Consider the following 22,179-nt stretch of genomic DNA (forward strand, 5'->3'; position numbering starts at 1 on the left):
GATCCACAATTCCTGACACAACAGTTACACTTTGCAAATGCAATGTTTTTTTGTTTACATGGTCATAATGACTCAGAAATCCAGTCATTTCTTTAATGATTCAAATTTCCAACACAAAGACAAAGAAGTTACACTAAAAAAGACATTCGCATGATAACAGCAGCCTATATTTTACTGCATTTAAAGCTTCTGTAGTTCGAATGACTGACCAAATATCTCCAGTACTTTAATGATTTACACAAATATTTAAAAATGTTGTGTGTATTTGAGATCCTTCATAATTACAGCATAATTATTTATAAAAGAATCAATAAAGGAAGCGATCTAAGTGACATCAGTAGAAATATTTCCCCACTGAGATGTTTGTGTAGTAGGCAAGTGGATCACAGGGTACTGACAGAAGCAGTTACACAGCTTAAATATCTCTGCTGTTCTACAGCACCTGCCTCATAAGCTGCCAAAGCTGAGGCCAGATGGCACTACTCTGAAAACACCTGGTGCTCTGCACACATCCCTTCCTCACACATTGTGGACAAACCTCCTCTTCTTCTGCTATTGTTCAGGATGCAGTTAGATTATCAGTTGTATTAGAGGATTACAGCAACAACTCAATAGAGGATTTGAGTAATACAAAAGTACATCTAAAGAAAAGAAAAAGTCTTAAATCTCTATTCTTCACTCAAAATCTGATGAAACGTCTTCACCTAAATTCAGGCCATCAATATTTAATAAAAAGCTATTTAAAAAGTCAGCGTTGTCAAACTTGTGTGCTTTTGACATTTCGAGCTGTGGGCTTATTAAGAGATCATAGGTCAGTGACATGGTGAGGAATGTGTTTCAGATTAAATTGCACCCATCTGTGGTATTTGTTTTATTTTGTGGGATTTATCTAGATATAGTGAACCTCTTCAAAGGCGTCTTTATTATTTTTGTGTGTCTGTCCACTACCTACCTTTTGCCAAACAACTGAAAGTGACCAGCCACTAGAGGGCACAGCAGGTCTTATTATCCACCACTAACGCGTCCCTTGAGACGGGGTTTTGGTGGAGCTCTGATGTGGGGTCAAGGTGGCCTGTAGGTTTAGAAATGTATGGATCCATAGTGTGTAAGTGTATAAACTGTGTGAGAGGAAGGCTTGTAACAAAGTAAACCACATAGAATGTGTGAGCATGATTGTATTCATGGAGAAAATACCAGCTTGATGAGAAACACAATAATAACAGCAAGCAAATTTTTCAAAAATCCTTTGTAGAGCATGAGCAGTCTTAAAACATGCAGCTAAAGTTTGTCGAGCAAACATTTGAAAAGCTCATATTGAGCTTCAAAATGTATTTTTTTCGCCTTGTTTATCCCCAGTGTAGTTCTAGTGAATATCTCTGGGGTTGTTTTTTTTTTTTTTTTGTATTTTTTTGTACAGAAGCAGATGGCCGGGCTGCAGAGTACAGTCACCGCTCTCTCTACCAGCTCTGCAGCGAAGAAACAGCGAGGGATTGATGGCAATCCTGCCATCACTTCCAAGTTGGCTTGTAAAGTGAACAAGCCTAGCAACTAGTTAATATTGGACGGTTAAAAAATAGCTACATGTCTGTGGCCTCCACTCAACTTTATCCGCAGTTTTTTATTTAATACTTTGATTAGTTGTCAAAGTTTGGGGATGCGGCTCTTGAGCAGTTTACCTGCACAGCGTGTAGGCAGAAGGTGAGCTGAAGGGCAGGAGCGTTTATTTATTGAAGTTTTGGAGGATGCTGCTTCAAATCAGACAAACCCATCACTTGTAAGTACAAGTCTTAAGCACAGCCAAGCACAGAGGCTGCACTGACTGCAATAACGCACACGGTGACAGGCAAACTGCATGCATATATGCACCTATTCACATTTTCACCCATCCACACCCATTTGGGATTATACGCAGGGTGGCTTAAAATGTGGATAGGCTACACTTTGTCATATAACTGTAGAGTTGAATTATTAGATTGAAGTTGAATAATAAGCACTGAGTCAAACAGCACACCCTTCATCTGCGGAGCTGTAATTAACGGGGGCAAAATGCAGGCGATGGCGAAGGAAAAAAAAATGCAAATTATTCTGCACAAAGGCTCCTCACAAATTGGCGTCACCATTTCTCAAATTATATCATTACTATATTTTGAAAATGTTAATCTGTTGAGCGGATTTCCCGGGGGAGTTGAGTAAATTAGTTCTATTTCCGAGACTGCCTCTCTGCAAAGGCACGGCAGCGACAAGCACCTCTGATTTGCTGATTACAATTAGACTCCCCAGTTTGGGCTCCTTCAAGCATTGATAATTTTCGGCATATTAAGCACGTTTTAGCAAAGGTGATAAGTCAGTTTTAATTGAAATGAAATTATTATTCTAATGGAAGTTTGGTTATTATTATTAGGAGGCACTAGTCATTCTAGCTTCATTTTTAATATATAAATGCTGGGGAGTAAAAAAAGATTTTGAAGGGCATTAGGGTGTCAGGATTGAATGAGGTAATTTGAAGGGAATTACTTTCTCTTCTATCAGAAATGAACTGAATTAAAAGTCCAAATCAATCGCTTTCACTTCTCCATTCTACTTTGACAGCGGCACAATTACAGATAATTAGATGGGAGGAAACTTTTAATTGTGGGATTAGAGGGAAAGAGAATTTGTAGGATCAGAGGAAAATTTCTAGGCAGAGTTTCTTGCTTAAAATCGAATCAAAGGATTTGCGAGCTTAAAATGGCAACCAGTTTTTTTTTCCTCCTGCTGTTTAATTGGAATTGCATCTAGTTCATCCAAATCATCCAAAACAATTAATTTAGATTTAATTCTATAATTATCATCAAATCGAATAATGTGCAACCTAATTTAGATAGTTAAAAATTAACGTGCGTGAAGTTAATTGAGTAATTAAACTCCTAAACTGCTGCCTATTAATTTGCCTGCCTAATTAAAAATGAATTTGATTCTCTGCTACTAAAGTAGGCATCAGTGTTGGATGGGCATGTTGATAAGGCCTCTGTCTTTTTTGGGGTGAGGGGGGTGGTTGGGAGGGGATTGGGGTGTATCATTTGAACACCTATATTAAGTTGGCAAGCCTATGAATTTCAGTTATCTGGTTATCTGGAGTCAGGTGAGTGTGCTGCTGCAAAATCCTCTTATTGGATGCTCAGCCAAACAGACAAACAACACACAAAGTTGGCATTAAAGAGCCTTATTTAGGGAGGGGAAGATAAAGTGCAAGTACACAAAGTTAACTTCAGGTTATTTAGTTAAAAATAATAACTTTAATGGGTGTAAAACTCTAGGCAAATATGCGTCTGAGTTCCTATAGTCTGCTCGCTTGGTCCTTTGATCCCTTGATTAGAGTATGACTAGTAAATGAATGAGTGGGCATGGGGAGTTTGTGTGCTAAGGGGAGTTTAGCACTGCCACTGCTGTTTTTCTTCACCTAATTCATCACTGTGGCGAGTAGTTGATTTACAGCCTATAGCAGCCACCTTAAGAGCACCCCTAAGAGAATAAAGCAACATTTAACACTCCTATAAATGATTTAAATACGCGAGGATTGATGCAGTGGTAGAATAAAACTATAAGGTGTGCGTAGTATATGGCGCTCATATAAGAGGAAAAACACACTCTCAGGGCTTCAGTCTGCGTGACTATTCTGCTATTAGCCTTAAGAATGAATTTAAATATATTACTAAGGGTTGGGGAGGCCTTTTGTCATTGAATCTGTGCATAAGGAAAGAGACTAAGCCTCAAAGTGAGAAATGAGCCATCCATAGGGAAATATCAAGTAGCAGGAAAATGTCACGATAATGTTGAGTTGCTTTAGACAGAGCAAGCTGTTTTCTACGTGTAAGTGCACACCTTAGGCTTGTCAAGTGCTGTAATTTACAATTATTTTTAAAGGAAAGTGTTGAAATTGCATTAGTGTGTATCTGTCAGCCTCCCCTATTTACTTGTCGTGGAATTTATCTTCCTGGATAGAAAGTTAATCAATTAGTTTATAGGCCCTGTGCACTTATTGATTCAGATCAACAATACATAAATGCAATAAAGATGTTGTGTCCTGTTGTAACAAACGGCGTGGACATATAAATCAGGAAGACAAAAAACATTAATATTTTCTTTTTCTTTTTTGCCTCTGAACAACTGCCAAAAGGTCCAGTTGTAAAAAAGGTAACAAGGCAGGGCAGCGTCGCGGCTGAATGCTGGCCTTGTTCGCCTTATTATCGGGTTAATTAAAGCTAGAATCTGACAATGTCACCCGTTGTAGAAAAACGGATTTGAATGCAATGTCTCAGGAGACTGTGTCAAGGGCTGCTTTTCACTGAGCTCCTGTGTGCGCCCGAGTGGGGGGAGTGGGGGGTGGGGTGGGGGGTGCAACCCATATATATGCTTGGGATTGACTAAAAGCAATTATTTAATTTTAGATGTTCAAAAAAAGGGGAATGAGCGGGGAGGAATTATTCATAAGATCTTGGCCATGTGCGTTAAAATTAAAGTTAAAATACAAAGAGAGAGCGCTTCAAAGACAAGCCCACCGCTGCTAAAAAGGAAGATGGATAAATGGGCGAGATCATTTCTGAGGAGTTCATTAAAATGTAGAGCTACACGCTGAAATACAGAGGGTTGTTATTTGGGCTTGGGGGTCAAGTGACGATCGGATTATATACTTCCTCATAATAATATTAATTAAACAATTTGCATGCTAATAGGGTAACAATTATCGCAGCTTCTGTTGAGAGATTCAGGTTATTACAACATGCCAATCCGGGTGCCAAGGGTCAGGGAATGAGTGGGGTGCGAAATTTCAACTCTGATTAACATTATGACAGCGCCAGACTTGGGATAAATAAAGTCGAATTAATTATTTGAAAACCTAATGAGCAGATAGGATTTAGGCTAGTCACATATTGAGTGCCAGGTTGCACAAGCAGGGGAGCTTTCCACTTTTGTTTCCTGACATGAAATGTTGTGTATGTTTGTATAGTGCACATATGGGACTGGCTTTTTTTTGTTGTTGTTGTTGTTGTTAATTCTGCTCGCTTGTATTGTCTTTGATGTTAAGCAGTAATCTCTAGCAGCTGACGCTTTTATTCATATAGTTATGTATTTTGTTCATAAAACCCTGGTCGTAATCGAAGCTTTCGCCTTGTAACAGTAAAAGTATTATCGGTTGACTTTCACTTTGCGCCTTCAGCTACCCTTTAAATACAGCCATATTTCCAACAATCACCCTATTTGTTTTACAGGTGACCTGTCTGAGTATAAAAGGTTTAGTGCATTTAAATGATGATCCATACCTAACGTGGGGGGTTCCTCTTAACTCAGTGGTTCCCAAAGTAGGGTTTAGGGACAATGCTTGACCCCCACTGTCCGCAGAAAAAGGATCAGCCATCCCCAGGATCGGAGGTCTTTTTTTTAATTTTTACTAATATATATCTTTTACTTTATCCCCATCCTTTGCACTTCATACATGCAAGTAAAAAAGAGAAAGAAACAATGGGTCAAAAAATAATATCAGCAAACATATTTAAAGACAATGGGTCTACGTGATAAAAAATACATATATATCATTACTGTCGTTATTATTTAATCAGGTCTAATATTTATCTATCTGCAGGTCCTCTAGTGAACAAAAAGTCTGGGATCGAGCCTGTGGCCTAATCTATCCGCCTGTAGCCTTTTCTTCCCGGCATTCAGTGAGCCCTTCCTCCCGGTGGGTCCCCCGTGTAGTTGCGATGTAGTTCTTATCAAAGCCCTCCTGTCTTGTTGTGACAGCTCTGATATTGTTTATTGAGGTGGATGTCAGCTTTAATTAGCAATCGATACGGGGAGCGTTTGCAGAGCGCGTCTCTGACGTCAGAGTCCATTACCGCTTTTCATTGGGTCTCATATTCCCAGAGCCTGGGCTAATTATTGGGAGGTTCATGTGGATAAAGTACAGCTCATCGCTCCCTTCACATCATGTCCCCTACTCGTTGGCCACACTCACTGCATGCTTTTTAAATTCCCATCACCGGCCTCCAGACGTCGTTTCCTTTTGCCTGCGGGATGATGGACAGCAGGATACTGGATCCACCTCACGCCCAGTTCGGAGGCTCTCTCGGCGGGATGGTGGGCTTCCCGTACCATCTGAGCCACCATCACGTTTACGAATTAGCCGGGCATCAACTTCAATCTGCGTCCGCGGTTCCTTTCTCAATAGACGGATTACTTAATGGTTCGTGCGCGGCTTCAGTGGGTAATTCCAACCCCCTCTTGTCTTCGGGTTGCGGGATGAATGGAGATAATCAGCAGTACAAACTGACAGGTAAGCCACATTACACAGCACACAATAACCTCCCATCAATGCTGGCTTGTTGCACAGAGACAAAAAACCCAGAAAGAAACAAAGACAGGATGTTGCGATACAAGTTGTCTTCTTCATCGCGTGTTTAAAAGGCGAGCAGAACCTCGCACACAGGCACAGATTTATCTTCTTCGCCCCCCGACTTCATTTCATTCATCGAAAGCTGAAGATGCATCCAAGGAAAACAATGTTTCTGTCAGTCAGTAATCACTGGAGCAGGGGAATGCCCGTGTTAGTGTTTTAAGCTTTGCTTATTTATTTATTTATTTATTTATTTAAAAGAAAGAATTGCGTGGAAGCTGCAACACACACGTGTGAAATGCTGCAAATTTTCAAATGAGACCATAATTTTCGGGTCTAAACTTTGCAAAACCCTTTACCCGTGCATGACACCGACGCTGTTAAAAATATACTAAAATGTGACAATTAAAAGAAAAAAAAATACTTATCCTCTGTTTACATTTATTCTCATTCTGCTGTCAGACTCGGGAGACCCAGACAAAGATAGCCCTGGCTGCAAGAGGCGAAGAACTCGCACAAATTTCACAGGTTGGCAGCTGGAGGAATTAGAAAAGGCTTTTAATGAGAGTCACTATCCGGACGTGTTCATGAGGGAGGCACTGGCTCTCCGGTTGGACTTGATAGAATCAAGGGTTCAGGTAAATACGTATTTATTTTTATGAATCCGAGTCGTGACTGTGAGCTCTGTCTCTCTGTTATCTCTTTGTTTACGTTTTATTTATCCATGATAAAGATTAGGTTTTCAATTTTAAGCTATACAGAGACAGAAAGTGTAACTCAGTCTTTCAGCAGTATGGGGAAATTTGGGAAATAATATAAGCTCTATTATATGTAGGATATGTTTTTGTAATAAATAAAATATTTCACAATATGATTGTGTTTTTTCTGGCATTTCATAAATTATGTTAGTGCATAAATATAATAATAACAGGTTTCTTTAAAATAACAAACAAGTGATGAAGTTTTAGGTAATTATTTGGGGGGCAATGTTGGCTTATATTCGTCATATATGTTAAAATATAACCAAAAATAATGAGATATAATAAGACATGAGATATATGTCCCTAACATACCTGTTTTGTTTTGTTTGTTTTGGTTTTATTTGATTATTTTATTGGTTAAATTTTTGAAGACAGCCAAGTAGAAGTTTGCAAAGTTTGATCGTATTCGAGAGTTTACCTTGAAAAATATTATTTGAAAAGTCTTCTAATGACCCACACTTCAGTTATCATGTAAAACCAGAGCTTTTTATTTAAGGCTATTTGGATGTAATCAAAGGCCTAATTAAAAAGCTGCACAGAATTCAGCAAGAGCGAGACATAACCTGAGTATTTGTTTAATTACCATATTGTTAACACACCGGCGATTTTGGGCCTAATTAACTTCCCCTTTGCAATGACAGACGTGCTCATTACACACATGTTCACCTTTCTTTTCTCCGCAGGTATGGTTTCAAAATCGCAGAGCCAAATGGAGGAAAAAGGAGAACACAAAGAAAGGTCCAGGTCGACCTGCTCACAACGCCCACCCCACCAGCTGCAGCGGGGAGCCCATGGACCCGGAGGAGATCGCCCGGAGAGAGCTGAGCAGGATGGAGAAGAAGAAACGAAAGCAGGAACGCCGGCTGCTAAAGTCCCAGAACAAGCTTGTTTCTGGGGATTTATTTCACACCCCGGGATCAGACAGCGACAGCGGGGTGTCGCATGTGACCGACAGTGACCACAACACAGGCCCACCTTTTGACTCTGTGGGGGGAAATCAAACGCAATCGAGCTGCGACCAAACACCTCACTCTCTCCAGAGCCAAAACCACAACCAAAGACACTTGGACAGGGACGCTGGCGACTCCGAGCTGGACTCGCCCGACCCCAGTCACGGGCCAAGCCTGTGTTCCAACAACAGCAGAGCCTCCAGCATGCAGAAACTCAACCCTTTTAGCGTCGAAAGCCTCCTTTCGGACCACAGACCGAGACGCAACCCCGCGGCCTTACCCTCCTCACGGCCTTTGATAGGGAAGGGACACTTCCTGCTCTATCCCATCACACAGCCGCTTGGATTCATTGTTCCTCAAACTGCCCTGAAGACGACAACAGCAGTAAACTCTGACTGTGACACGCCGGCGGAAAGAACCCAGGCTCACGTCCGCTGCAGCGTCTCTGCGAGCTCTGCGGGATGTACGAGCAGCTCGCCGGACTCTGCAGAAACCACGCAAAGGGCACAGGTGGGATCAGAGGCAAAGACAAATTCACCGCACACGAGCCCGCCCAGGGCCGCCTTTTCCACTGGCAAAAGTACTCAGACCTCGGTTATTTGCAGCGATTCGACTTTCGCTCACGAACACGGTTCACAGCTCGTTGAGTCTGTGGATGCAGGCAAAAAAGAGCATTTAGAAAACAAGGATCACCCCAGCAGCTCCGAGTCTGTCCTCAGTGACTGTCCTGCAGATACAAAGACAGACTCTAAAGAACATGTCGACATGGAATAAATGAGCAGGGGGGGTTAAAGAAAAAAAGAAAGAAAAACAGCAGAACAATATCGATATAGCCCCTAAACTACACATTTCATTAGGCCAAAGGTTAACCAGAATCTACATCTTTGCATCTAATTTCTAGCCCCCCCTCCCCAGCTGATATTTTGACAATGTGCTCTCTCTCTCTCTCTCTCGTCTCCTTCTCTCTCTCCCAATCTCTGCGAGTGTGTATGTGTGTGCGAGTCGGGAGTCTATAGATATCCTTTAATGTGTGATAACTTGTCAAGAAAAACAAAACACGAGACCACGACACCAACAAAAATCCTCAAGAGCTGTAAGAAAGGTATTATACTATTTATATATGTAAGGTTTTTCTTAAATAAATCTATTGTATACAAGCACCTCAAACCGTGTGAGACCTTAAATAGCAGCACATCCAGTGCAGGACTACAGTAGGAAGGGCTTTCTTAAGAAATCTCATGTTGTACTTTGTATATTGCCTTAACAAATTTATTCATCTATAAGCCCCCACTGAAATGAGGTTACGAGCCTGAGGCGAAAAGGACCCGCTCGACTCCTGCAGAGTTTTGATATGAAAGTAATTATTTTCCCGGTGGCTACTGCAGGGGGATTCAGTTTATTTTAGCTCAAAGGGGGTTATAATACATTACCGATTTCTAGTGATATGAAATCACATAAACTTCCAAGAATAATAGAATTAGCATGAAAAGGCCTGGGTGTCAAATTGAAATAGGAAAATAATAGCCCTGGCAGCTGGGAGTGTGTGTGTTTGTGCATATTGGATAGAAGATGGGGATTCGTGGGGAGGCATTTTCATGAGCTTTTTTTTCTTCCTCCTCTCCCCTTCTTCTTCTTCTATCTCTCTCCCCACTTTGTCAGGGCCCCTTGTAGCAGGGCTATATTAAGATAGATGTTCGATGATATCCCTCATTGTTCTGTCGCTTTACATTGATGTTTCTGTGTTATCAGCCTATTGATCATGCGTCGGCTGTAATAGGACGGGCTGAGGCAAACGTGCCTATTTACAATAGCAGAACACATTTGTTCTAATAGGGTTGGTGTTCCCCAGGGATGCCGTGCAGGATCTGGGACATCTGCTCCCTTTTGCAATATTAGCAGTGTTGACCACAATATCAAGACGACCAAAGGAAGAAATGTCGAGGCGACTGTGTAGCAACATATATATATATATATATATATATATATATATATATATATATATATATATATATATATATATATATATATATATATATATATATATATATATATATATATAAAATCTTTAGACAAAACTACAACAAAAACAACAACAAAATAAATCCCGTCCAGCTATATGTAGAGTTGCTGGTTCACTATTAAGAGCCACAAGCCCTTTAGTGTTCTCTTTGGGTCTTGATTTGCAAATAAATTGAAAATAAGAGGGGTGAGCTTTACATCTGAGCCGGCGCAAATGAATTTCTGAGCCAGTGTCCCTTTCAAAATATTTACATAAATTTCAACCCATGCAGCTGTTTGCTCTAGGAAGCAATGTCTTATTAGGTTGGTGGGGGGCAGGGGCAAGCGCAGCCAACATGGCACACGCAGTGAACACGCACAAGATTAGGCCTGCACGGCTCTGGGTTAGAGGTGTATCTCTGCATGGTGTTTATAGTGCTGAGATGATAGATTCCACATCGATTTTGTGCTTCTTCTTTTATTATTAATTTATTTTACATTCCGCTATTAATCCCAGTTTTGAGGGGAGTTTTGCAGTGTTTTTGTATGATGCATAATGGATTACATTTTGCGCGTTTCCGTTCTAAACTCTGACACAAATGCAGACAGAAAAGACCAAACTGCAACCACTGCGATTTGGTTGAAAAAATGGTGTATTTACTAAATTGTGGGATAACCGAAGCCAATTTGAAATAACCCCTAAGATTCTTCGGTGTGTGTTTTTCCATGCTACTCTGAGGCTATTTGGGACGTATGCCCAGTTCATCCATAATTCATTAGCGCACTGAATAGGAGTATCGCTGGCTGCACATTGGTGGCCTTAAGGTGAAATTAGCGATTTGCTTAAGTAGTTAAGCTTTTCTTGCCTGAGAGCTGCACGCTGCATGATTCAAGACAAACTATCAATCGATATGCCCAGGCAGCCTCCAGGAGATGTGTCGTCCATGAATCATACTTTATGAATTCAATTTATACCCGGAGAAATTTTCAATTTGAACGCCGGATCATTATGGGAGAGTGTAAATTGTTTTTGCTCTATTATGCATCGGACGCCATCATTTTTCTTTCTAATTACGGAGGTGTCAGGTCGGGCTGTCATGCAGACGCTGATTTTCAATTTAACTGATCATCATGCATTCATTTTCCCATTTGATAAATCTGCTATCTCGAAGCTTCTCCATGCCCGGAATGCTAAAAGAGAGGCACAGATTGGCAAAGTAATAGGGGCCTGTATGCGGCAATAAGTGCAGATCAGGCAGCTAATTTAGCACCTCCTGGTATTTCCATTTCCATTTCTCATTTCCAACTCTCAAAGGAGGAAAAGCAGCCCAAAGGCAGAAAGCTGGTAGGCTTTTCATATCGGAGAAAGACAGAGAAAAAAAAATCTACCAAAACGGCTTGTTTTCAGCCACACATTCCCTAAATTAGGATATCAAGCTTAATTAAGGCTAATAGAGTTTTCTCAGTATGTGTTAGTTTTATTTAATAGAAACAAATTTGCGCAATTAATTATGGCCGAGATATTAAGAGTCTCATTTGCAGCATTCGAGCTGCAGACTAAATCAGCGTCCTCAGAAATAAGCCTCTCATTTCCAAGCCAAATGACTATCCAAATGTTTTTATACGAGCTTCCATCACACACGGTTTATCGGTTGATTTTCTGTAATATATACAAGCAAACTAAGTCAGATTGGAGACAAATTTACACAAGTGACGATCTATTAATGCACAGATTTAAATATAGATTTGTGGGGTTTTGTCTCGTAGAAATTGTATTATTTTGCGCACTGAGTTTGATTTGATATATATATATATATATATATATATATATATATATATATATATATATATATATATATATATATATATATATATGATTTGCCAATATTACTCAAATATATTTTCAAATGAGAGTGGCGGGAAAGGATTTACAATTTTCATGCTCAAATCAACTCAAATGGACAATGGTGTTCTCCCCACAAATCCATCTGTCAGTACAGGCTACTCTTGTGCGCTTTGTGTTCCTGCATGAGATCTTAGAGGCTCTGAAGGCTCAGTTTGGATAAGAAAAAACCGTGTCCCTTTAAAAAGGATCCTCCATAAAATAAAATGGCACTTGACATTTGGCTTCTCCTGCAGCAACTCTGCCATGCCTTTAAGGATTATTTTACATCTCATACTCATTAATGCGCCGGCGGATTTAATCATTCTTATCTTTCCTGTGCATACCTGGGATAATCCTGAAATTACCATCTGCATTGATTTCTGGACAACCCTTAAAATAATTTTAATTATGGCTGAGTATTGCGCGAAAAAACCCTCTAATCAAAATTTAGTTAATAACGCTTCGACTCTCAGATTTCGGTATGGTGTACAGGTGAAAACTCAATTTTAGGATTTTTTTTAAAAAAAAAGAGCTTCACGGTTTTGCTAAGATCATCTGCTCATTTTGCCCATTTAACCATGTGCACTCAGGTTTTTAAAAATAAATAATTTTTATTTTTATTTATTGTTTTTGCACACATTCAAGTATTTTTGTTGGGCTTGATGATTTTCACACAATAAAGTGATAAAGTATTAGAAGACATATTTCACTATGCCACAGTTATTACACACTCTGAATAGTTGATCTTAATAGCCAGATTTAAAAAAACCAAGTGAATCATATATACATACATATATATATATAGAAATGTCTGTGTTGATCTATGAGCGGGTATAGATGGATTTTTTAAATTGTTTGCAAAAGACTAGCGGGGAGCTAATTAATATATAAAGCTTTCTGATTAAGTATATAATCAATATGATCTTCCTCAAAAACTCTAACATGGTACATATAAAAAAGAAAATCACTCTGCAAACAAGCATTTCATTTCCTCAACACATCTCTTCCTCCTGATGAGTAAACTCATCATTAGTTGTATTTACACAACTTTTCTTTTTTAACAGTGTTTTGTTTCCCCTGCATTGCAAACGTGGGAGTATGCAAATATTTGCAAAACACAAAACATGACCATTAATGTACATCACTGACAAGTTCTGCTATAACACACAAAAATAACACAAAGGACTCTCTTCGCTGTGACAAACGAAACAGTTAAACTGATCTTTTTTTAGACAAAAGTGAAGAATGGGATGGGAGCAACAGTTTTCTTAAGTCCAATAACACAAAATTTCCATCTTCTCTCTTTTTTTATGTCTTTCTCATTAAATGTTGCATATTTCTACATTATGAGAGTATATTGTCTTGAAATGGCTGCAGGGAAGGATTAGATATTAGACTCCTCTTCACAATGAGAGCACTTGAATCCTGGTATGTGAGAGGTGACAGGAGCCTTTTCAGAGTAGTAACACCTGTTGCTATCTGTCTGGCCTCATTATCTGAAGGGGGCTGAATTGTGCTTTTGGATTACACAATCTAACAATTCATATGACAAAGAAAATATTAGAAAAAAATAGATAATGGTAGTTTAAGAGGGATTTATGTGACTACCACAGCAGACATGCTTCTAACATGGCTTTTTGACAGTGTCTTCCTTTCAAAAGGCCACCTTGAATTTATCATGTATCAAAATTTCGGATAACAGATAACTGAACATGTTTGACAGTATGCTACTTTGATATTTCTCCTACAGAATTTCTCAGTCTTAATACTGAGGAATAGTTAAAAAAAACCAAAAAAAAAACCAAAAAAAACCTCAGGTTCTCTGAATCTGGCATGTGTACTGACTTAGCTACTAGGTGAGTATGTGGGTCAAAACAAGAAGACATATCTTGATATGAATCATATTTATAGGTTCAAACCCCTTTTCAGGGTAGCCTCGGTACGGTAAAGTTTGTATACACTTAAAGAGTGGGTCACAGTACAAATGTATTTATTTATTGTTTTTATTCTAGGCAGTGAAAGTAATCACCTGCAAATTTAATACTTAAAGAAGTAAGAACTGAAAATAGCGTGTAAAGCCTACACAAAAAACACAGAAACTACACAAAGTTAAGCAACAAATATGTTAAACTCATATTTAAGGCATTGCAATTTTTACAAACTAATTAGGGTGTTATATTTTGTAACAGAGCAAAGAACCATGGACATTAATTACATAAAAGGAAAGCACTTTAAATAAAGTAGATACATTTGAATGAACTACATGATCTGACAGCCCAGTCCAATGTTGCACATATATAGTTAATGAAGGTTGCAAAGGGTGTTTCTAAGAGGAGAAAATAATGGCAAGTAACATTTTCTATTTTGATTAAAAATATGTCTACAAAATTGTATTGAAGGTTTGTGTTATTTCAAACATCCTGCCAACATATGAGTTACGTGAATAATATATCAATGTTGATACGTTTCCAAAGAAGAAAAGAAAAACAGGTGAACCAGTACAGTAATATATCTCCATATGTATATGTATATACATAGTAATTATCACCTTCTTTGCTGGTCTGATTCATGAAAATAATATAGCCAAAAAAATAATGAATTCCTTGTCCTCTGTTTGGCTCCAATTCCATATTTACAGAATGTAGGATAATTGGCAGGCTATTGCTCACGAGTATGTGATGTACTTGGAACATTCAAATATACTTCAGCTAGCTCCTTTACTAAAACTGTTATTAAAAAAACCCATATAGAATATGATACTCTAGTCCAAATGCATTGCAATAAGCTCAACTGAGTGATAATGTTTTTTTTAACAGATGTATAAGTAACTGTTTAACAAGTTCACCATATAAACTTACAAGAAAATAGCATTGGCAAAGAAATGCTGAGGTGACAAAAACATTGACCTTCTTGGCTATCATATATTCATAAACAAACTAATATTAATTAATAGAAGCATAATTATACAGTCTTGCAGTCTGCTACTTAAGCCAGCCAGCCAGTTAGCAAATGTGTACTATAGTTTACACTAAAGTTTACTATTAGTTATAGCCGTACTGTATAATGTGTGACAGGCGATTGTTCAGTACAATTTTAGCATGTATGGCAACTAATCCACAAAGACTGAACTTTAAAGTTTGGTAGTTATTCCTGATTTAACTGCAGTCAATCTCCAATAACTTATTTAAGGTTAGCTTAAGGCTGTGATTAGGACAGAAATGCTTGCCTAAAGTCAGTCTTTTCTAAATTCTGTCTTGTAATAGATGCAAATAAATGAAATCTGTAGGAATCAGGGTTGCAGAATATAAAAAAGAAAAAAAAAAGAACTAATTCACACTGCCAACAGTAAGTTCATGAAATAGTTGATAGAGCTGGGTTACTTTAAAAAAAAATTCTCATGGCTAGATACAGGACTTGCCAGATCAAGGGGCAGTGCATAATCACTGGATCCACCATGTGCTAGTGGCTACGCCAAAGCAATGTACAAGATGTAGGCGGGGTTAGACTGTCACTTAGCCCTGGCTCTAGTTTAACAAGATGTGAAAGCAATCCTTGATCCAAGAGGGAAGGGTGACACTGAAAAAAATAACAAAAACTCCAGGCTATAACAGCAATCAGCCTTGCTTCTTAAAAGGTTTGGTATAGTATGTGATGACCAGTAGCGATGATTAGCCAGCTGAGGCAGGAGCAGAGGCTCTTGAAACAGCAGTTCAAGGAGGCAGAAGACAAAGTGCAGAGCACATCAGAAAACCTTCATTTCATGATGAAAAGGGACCTTTATAACATTAATAGCGCAGAATTTCACAAGTGGTCCTTAGCAGAAACAGACTGAGGAGCACTGCGAGATTTACGCAAGAGCAATCAGGGTAACAAATAGGATCCTTTATAGTCTCCAAAAAGATCAGTGGCTACATTTATAACATGTACAGTTATGCAGACATAGAAGAGCTTGAACTGCCAGAAAGAAAAAAAAGCTTGTATCGCAGAACAGACCCTTTAGAGTGATTTTTTTCAGCGCATAAAGTTGGAGTTGATTTTACAGGACCACCAATAGGAGTAAAAAGACAGTAAAACATAAAGCCTGACACTTCAAAGAGAAAGTGGCACTCAAATAATCCTGAAGAATTCTGTAATGCTAGCAGCTGCCCATGCCCCAAGAGCCAATCAATAAGCCAACCTGGAAACATATGAGCCAGTCATCTTGTCACTGTGACATGTGCACACAACTGATGTTCAGGAAAGATTTGGCTGTGTGGTAGCAGTTATCATAGTAAAGATGTAGGTAGGCAAGTGTACATTTGTTCAAGTGCTCTGGTGGGGAAAAGAGGCTGATCACATCAGCACTCTGGATTGAGTTGTAAATAAAGTAGTTATGTTATTATATATTTGAGCAAGAGTGCTGTTTTTATTTGAAATGCTTTTTGGAAGGGGTATATATGAGCTAACAAAACAAAGTATAAAAAAGGCTTCAACATACAAATACATCAAAACATAACACCCTTTTTAGAGATCTACTGCTCCAAAACATAAACTGGTGCACAGTTATCTTCAGCCAAACACCTAAACAGCAACAGCATGATTGGGTCTAAAAGCTCTGCATATGTGTAATGCGGATCCAGGCATTTATTGATTTTTATTTTTAAAATGAGTTTACTTAATTTAATTAATTGTAAAACCTCATTTGTCATCTAGGCTGGAATGCCCCACAGACAAAGTTAATTACTCTACTGTTGGACACTACACATTCATATTACAAGCCTTTGGCACTGACCACATCCCATTTTCCACATGGTGAAAGACATGAGAAACTGAAACAAAAGGAAACTTTCTGGATTTATAAATTACAGACCAAATTAAATAATATTCTGGTTTAAATTAGGACCTATACTTTACTTCTTTTTTGAAGACTTTTTTTGTTTTCTTGAATATTTGGGATGTGAGCATTACTAGGATACCTACCAAGACTTGCTTAATTCCTTAAACTGTTGCCTGTAAGTGGAGGTTCCAGCTTACCAAAATATAGCATTTTGACATAGCAGCTGCTTTTTCTGAGGCTGCTTACATTTATTCATAGAAGATGTTCTGACTTGGCTTATCTTGTTTTCTGATTTTGCAGTCTACCTCTCCTGCGTAAACCTGAAAATCTACTATACACAAGCAATGGTTCCTGGTTCCCACTGATGATGGGAGGAAAGTGGTTATCTGCTTAAGTCATTTATCTGTCCAAGCAGGAACTCGTTGCAACGTATAGTAGTTGGCAAATTACTACAGCTAGGTAACCTTGGTTCTAGAGGTCCTGGTATAGGGTTTCATGGCACAATAATCACATAATTTCTCGGAATTTCTCATTGGATCAGTGTGAATCATAACCAGTGTGACTTCAGCGTTGAAGAGCCACCAAGGAGGAGGAACATCCTCAGCTGTTTGGAGTTGAAGCCATCTTTTGTTCAATAAACACCTCCCAAATGCTTACAGAAGTAGTATACAAAACATTGATGTGAACCAAGAAAGAAGAAATAACAGTTTGCATAAAGAAACAGTTATACATTGTCACAGCTAAATGGTCCCCCTTGCAAAAAAATAAAATAAAATTCGTATGTTTACTTCCTCTCCACTCAAGGAAGTTTAGTATTTGTCAATTGTCATAATTTTGAAAATGTAATTTTTCAATTTTTCTGTGGATGGGTTAAGGAATCTGCAGTTGGATTTCTGTGCATCAAATGTTTTCAGTGGATGAACTGTAGGCAGGCCAGTTTAGCACCACGACAGAGCCATGCTGCTATGATACACTCAGAATGAGGTTAGTCATTGTCTTGCTGAAAGAAGTTAGACCTTCCCTGTAAAACACTTTCTTTGGATTGCGGAATACCTGCATCTGTCATTAAGCATTAAAGGTGCCTTTGCAAATATGTGGGCACTCAAAACAATCAACAATCAATATTATTGTGTTGTTTACCATATAGCCTTAAAGGAAAAAACATTCTGGCTCTAGGAGAATTATGGCTGGAAAACATTTAAGAATGACCCTCTATAAGACATCTGTGATTCTGAACTTAGATTTTTTTCAATAACATTTTATTCAGATACCACTAAATCACAAAAGCAGTTTCTTCAAGGGGCTTCATATTCTAAGGTAGAGACTCTACAATAATACAGAGAAAACCCCAACAATCAAACAACCCCCTTTGCAACAGTGGGAAGGAAAAACTCCCTTTTAACTGGAAAAAACCTCCAGCAGAACTGGGTTCAGGGAAGGACTACCATCTGCTGTGATTGGCTGGATGGGTGCGGTGAAAGAGAAAAGATAAAGGAAAGAAAAATAGATGTTCTCAATATAAACATAACGTCAATTTTAAGTAATATTTTTATGTGTACAAAGGGTTAATGGTAAAAACAGGAGACAGATATATATCTATTTTCCTCTTGTAAATTAATGATGTGGTTTGAGGCAAAGATTCATGGGGTTTTTATTGTGGGTTAACACACGTCAACTTAAGATCTACATTAAGTCACAGCATTTAAGTCGATGTTGAATTTTGCATAGAAGATAGATAGATAGATAGATAGATAGATAGATAGATAGATAGATAGATAGATAGATAGATAGATAGATAGATAGATAGATAGATAGATAGATGCATGTTGGATTAGTGGTTGCTGGCATATGCATGTTTCAAACAAGTAAGGTTTGCTTTAATTCCAGTTGTTTTTTGGAATTAGTGCAAGCATGCTTTTCTCAATAGCAGAATATTGTATTCATGCACGTATGTTCATGGAAATTTGTGATCGAGTGCATAGAAAGAGCATGCTGAATTGCACCAGAATATCAGTTATTATCTGGTATATTGTGTGCATGTAAATATTGTCATTGGGAGCTTACCACTTGGTGGTGATTTATATGAAAAAGACAAGCATTTTCCTGCCTCGACTTCCCAGGGAATCTGTGCCCTAGAGGTTAATGAAGTGTGAAGTGTGAAAACTTCCTGAGATGGGATGAGTTAAATAGTGTTCTCAGATGTTAAAGCAACACTGTCCAAATTTATTTGTGTGTGTCAGTTCTTTATAAGTCTTAAATCTGGCAAACATGCCCCATGGGCCATCTGCTACCACTACTGGAGCTAATGCTATCTCGTGTATCCCAGTTGGTCCACAATAATGGGTGTAATAACAAGATCTAAGTGAGAATTTGAACAGAAGTCATGGAATTTCTCAGCATTTGTTTTCCTGTTCAGTGTTTATAATAACAAATATGTTGAGATATTTCCCGTGCAAAGGTGACAAACCAGTGAAAAAAATCCACATACGTAAAATATATGAATATAAAATTTTGATTTGAGCATAAAAATGGAATTGTGTGCAATTTAAAAACAAATAAAATAAAACAACAAAAAACAAAACCGTATAACAGACATTCCTTTAAAAAAACAAGGCATCTAATTTTGCAAGATGTGATTATAAGCATAACAGACATACTACGAATACTGCTACTACTACTAATTACAATAATAATAATTACAATAATAATAATAATAATAATAACAGAAATAATAATTTCAATGGCATATTCCAGTTTAACTGTATGACCTCTTTAATGGATATAATATGTGCCTAAGGGAGACTTCACTAATAGACATTTTTTGGCTGCAATTAAAAATGGTTCCCATGAAAGGTCTGACATGTCTGCTAAGGCAAGAGTCTCAGACCTGGCTCTTTCCTTTCGTCATTAAAGTGGTATTGCAAATGTTCTTAGCACATCAAGGCCAAGACCTCAGATCTCACTATTACACGCGCATTATTTAATCCTAGGGCTCTCTGGTAGTACTGACATGTACAATTTCTGTCATTAACGTGCCTGTAAGCCCAGGGATGGACCAGACTCTGAGATCCACTTGAGGTCCAGGTTTTCATTTAATGGCCCGGGGGAAATGGGGTTCAACTGGGCCTGAAATTTTTACTATAAAAGAGCTCTGTAGAGGAGCACGATATGGTTCTGTGGTCAGTCCAGTCGATCACGTTAGGGCTGAGGAAGTGGTGAGATGTGACAGCACAGGAACATTTCAATACTGACACAGTGTGCTCAAGAGCTTCAGGCACTCTTTCTGAAAAAAGAAAAAATGTCTTGTATCAGTCCTGTAAATAGGTGTGATTAGTCATGAAGGAGCTTATTGTGCACAGGCTAGAAGCAAGTTAGAGGTGATAGTGGGACACAATCAATCCCGTTTACCTCGTGGAGGTGTGAGCATATAAATCAGTAGCTCCGAGGACGGTTGAGGATGCCTCCTTCTCAACTCATTATTGACAAACTGAGTAGGACCTGAGGAAGGAACATTTTAGGACATAACATTAATTTCTTTGCGGTCGATGAGCAGACAAGGCTTTCAAAATAAGGGATTAAGAGAATGAAGGTATAATTAAAGCAGCATCTTCAGCTGAGTATAGGCAGGGACAGCACACTACAGTATTGTACAGTGTCTAATCTTCACAAGATGAGTTATGTTTTTAACTATACGTTTGATGCAAATACAAAAATGGTGCATGCAAAAGCAAATGTGTAGATTGAAGTCTGTTACCACAGAACCTGTAGCTGTGAAATCAACATGTTGTGCTAAAAAGGTTTCTTTATGGTTTTATTTCCACTCGTGTTTAGAGACAACATTAAACAAGTGAATCAAAAGGAAAGTCACATACTGGAATGTAGACAACATTAACGGAATAATGGTATAACTTCCAGCAAAGAGGTGAGCTGACCTAGTTCTAGCTGTAGACTCACAAGCCATGCTGTCTCTCAGAGGACTCGATTCTCCTCCAGAGAAAGGTGACTGTGTCCTTGATGGAAGGCAGTCAGTGGCCTCTGCAGTGCAACACATTTTCCCCCTTCACTAAGGCAGATGTGATGCTAAGTTCATATACATACAGTATAATAATCTGAATCTAAAATTAGAAACATGCTCAACATTTTGGTAATATCATGCACTTAATATAATGTACTTCTAGATTGTTTCTATAAAGTTATTTTGTATGATATATTTGAGCTGGAAAACTATTCCTTGCTACAACCAAGTTTTGGAAAATGGTGTGGTTCTCTAACATTAACTGACCAAATAAATTAGTAATGCCTTATCCTGAAATGGTAGCTATGCTAAAATGCAAAACTATGTTAAAATAATGGCTAAAAATTTCTAGCCATAGGTAATACTAGATTAACAAGCAGCCCATCTCAATACAGGAGTGATGCGCCTAAATTTCCCTTTTTTCTCTATGATTCAAGTGATAAAACATCACTTCAGTTTCTCATATAACTGTTCTAGAATACAGGTAAAGTGGATATTTAGTACATTTTCTTGCTCTTAAATGAGTTAGTTTCATCCATTAAAAAATTCAACCCAGATGATACTCAGAAAACCTAAATTTAAGTTAAAGTTAGTTGCAGAATACAAAATCTGTTATTGACACTTGTTTTCCAGTCAAAAAAACAAAAAACAAAACACTTTTATAACTTGTTATACTGGAAAAAAAAAGTTTTCTTCTTTTCCAGAATTCTGAGAAAAAAGTCAGAACTCTGACATTAAAGTCAGCCATATAGCCATTTGCTATATGGCTGCTAGCCACATAAGATAATAATATCTGCTATAAATAGGAACCTTCAGAATATCATTGTAAAATTATGTGAGGTATCTATTTTGATGATGCATTCCTGACTTGTCAAGTACATGGCTGCACGTTAAACACAATATCTAAAAGAAATCTGAGGATTTTATTGATGTCCTTGTGAACGAATATGTAAATGCCAGGAAAGTTTAATCATGCTAGTGATGATGCTATGCTTAGCAGTGTTTGTCCAAGACAAATTTTCAACACAATTAAGTAAATTCTTGCTATGTTATGTTATGTTATCTTATATTAAACGAAACCCAATACTACCTTGAATAACATGCAACACTTACTTTCTGGACTAATACCTGAAAAAGACACACATTTGCTTTAGAATACTGAAAGACAATATCAGTAAAAAGATAACTCTTTGAAGTAGACTTCAAATCAAATCAAATCAAATCACTTTTTATTGTCACATCACATGTGCAGGCACACTGGCACAGCACATGCGAGTGAAATTCTTGTGTGCGAGCCCCACAAGCAACAGAGATGTGCAAACACAACAACACAAACGAGCAAAATACAAGAATGGCCAACCTGAAACTAATAAATATATGTACA

The 22,179-nt window shown here is 38.1% G+C and overlaps 1 protein-coding gene and 1 long non-coding RNA gene across 2 annotated transcripts in view; both read left to right on the forward strand.

Annotated features, from left to right (window-relative positions):
• Positions 1-22,179, forward strand: part of LOC147332885 (uncharacterized) — a 107,592-nt gene that overhangs the window by 43,570 nt on the left and 41,843 nt on the right. The gene's annotated exons all lie outside the window — the stretch shown is intronic.
• On the forward strand, positions 4,568-9,397 carry uncx (UNC homeobox). The gene is made up of 3 exons (XM_086289680.1): positions 4,568-6,310; positions 6,833-7,008; positions 7,815-9,397. The coding sequence occupies exons 1-3, from the start codon at positions 6,052-6,054 to the stop codon at positions 8,853-8,855; spliced, it is 1,476 nt and encodes a 491-aa protein (XP_086145806.1). The 5' UTR covers positions 4,568-6,051; the 3' UTR covers positions 8,856-9,397.

This window comes from Aulonocara sp. 'chitande type north' Nkhata Bay, linkage group LG4, assembly GCF_057382095.1.
Source record: "Aulonocara sp. 'chitande type north' Nkhata Bay isolate Kocher_YH1m ecotype deep benthic linkage group LG4, A_spYH_male_GT1.1, whole genome shotgun sequence".
Classification (NCBI taxonomy): domain Eukaryota; kingdom Metazoa; phylum Chordata; class Actinopteri; order Cichliformes; family Cichlidae; genus Aulonocara; species Aulonocara sp. 'chitande type north' Nkhata Bay.

What these genes read in the sequence shown, in the direction of transcription:
- uncx (XM_086289680.1), top strand. Translation starts at nt 6,052, where the DNA reads ATGATGGACAGCAGGATACTGGATCCACCTCACGCCCAGTTCGGAGGC. An exon ending in TCAGCAGTACAAACTGACAG is followed by an intron (nt 6,311 to 6,832) that starts GTAAGCCACATT and finishes TTCTGCTGTCAG; the next exon opens with ACTCGGGAGACCCAGACAAA. An exon ending in TGATAGAATCAAGGGTTCAG is followed by an intron (nt 7,009 to 7,814) that starts GTAAATACGTAT and finishes TTTTCTCCGCAG; the next exon opens with GTATGGTTTCAAAATCGCAG.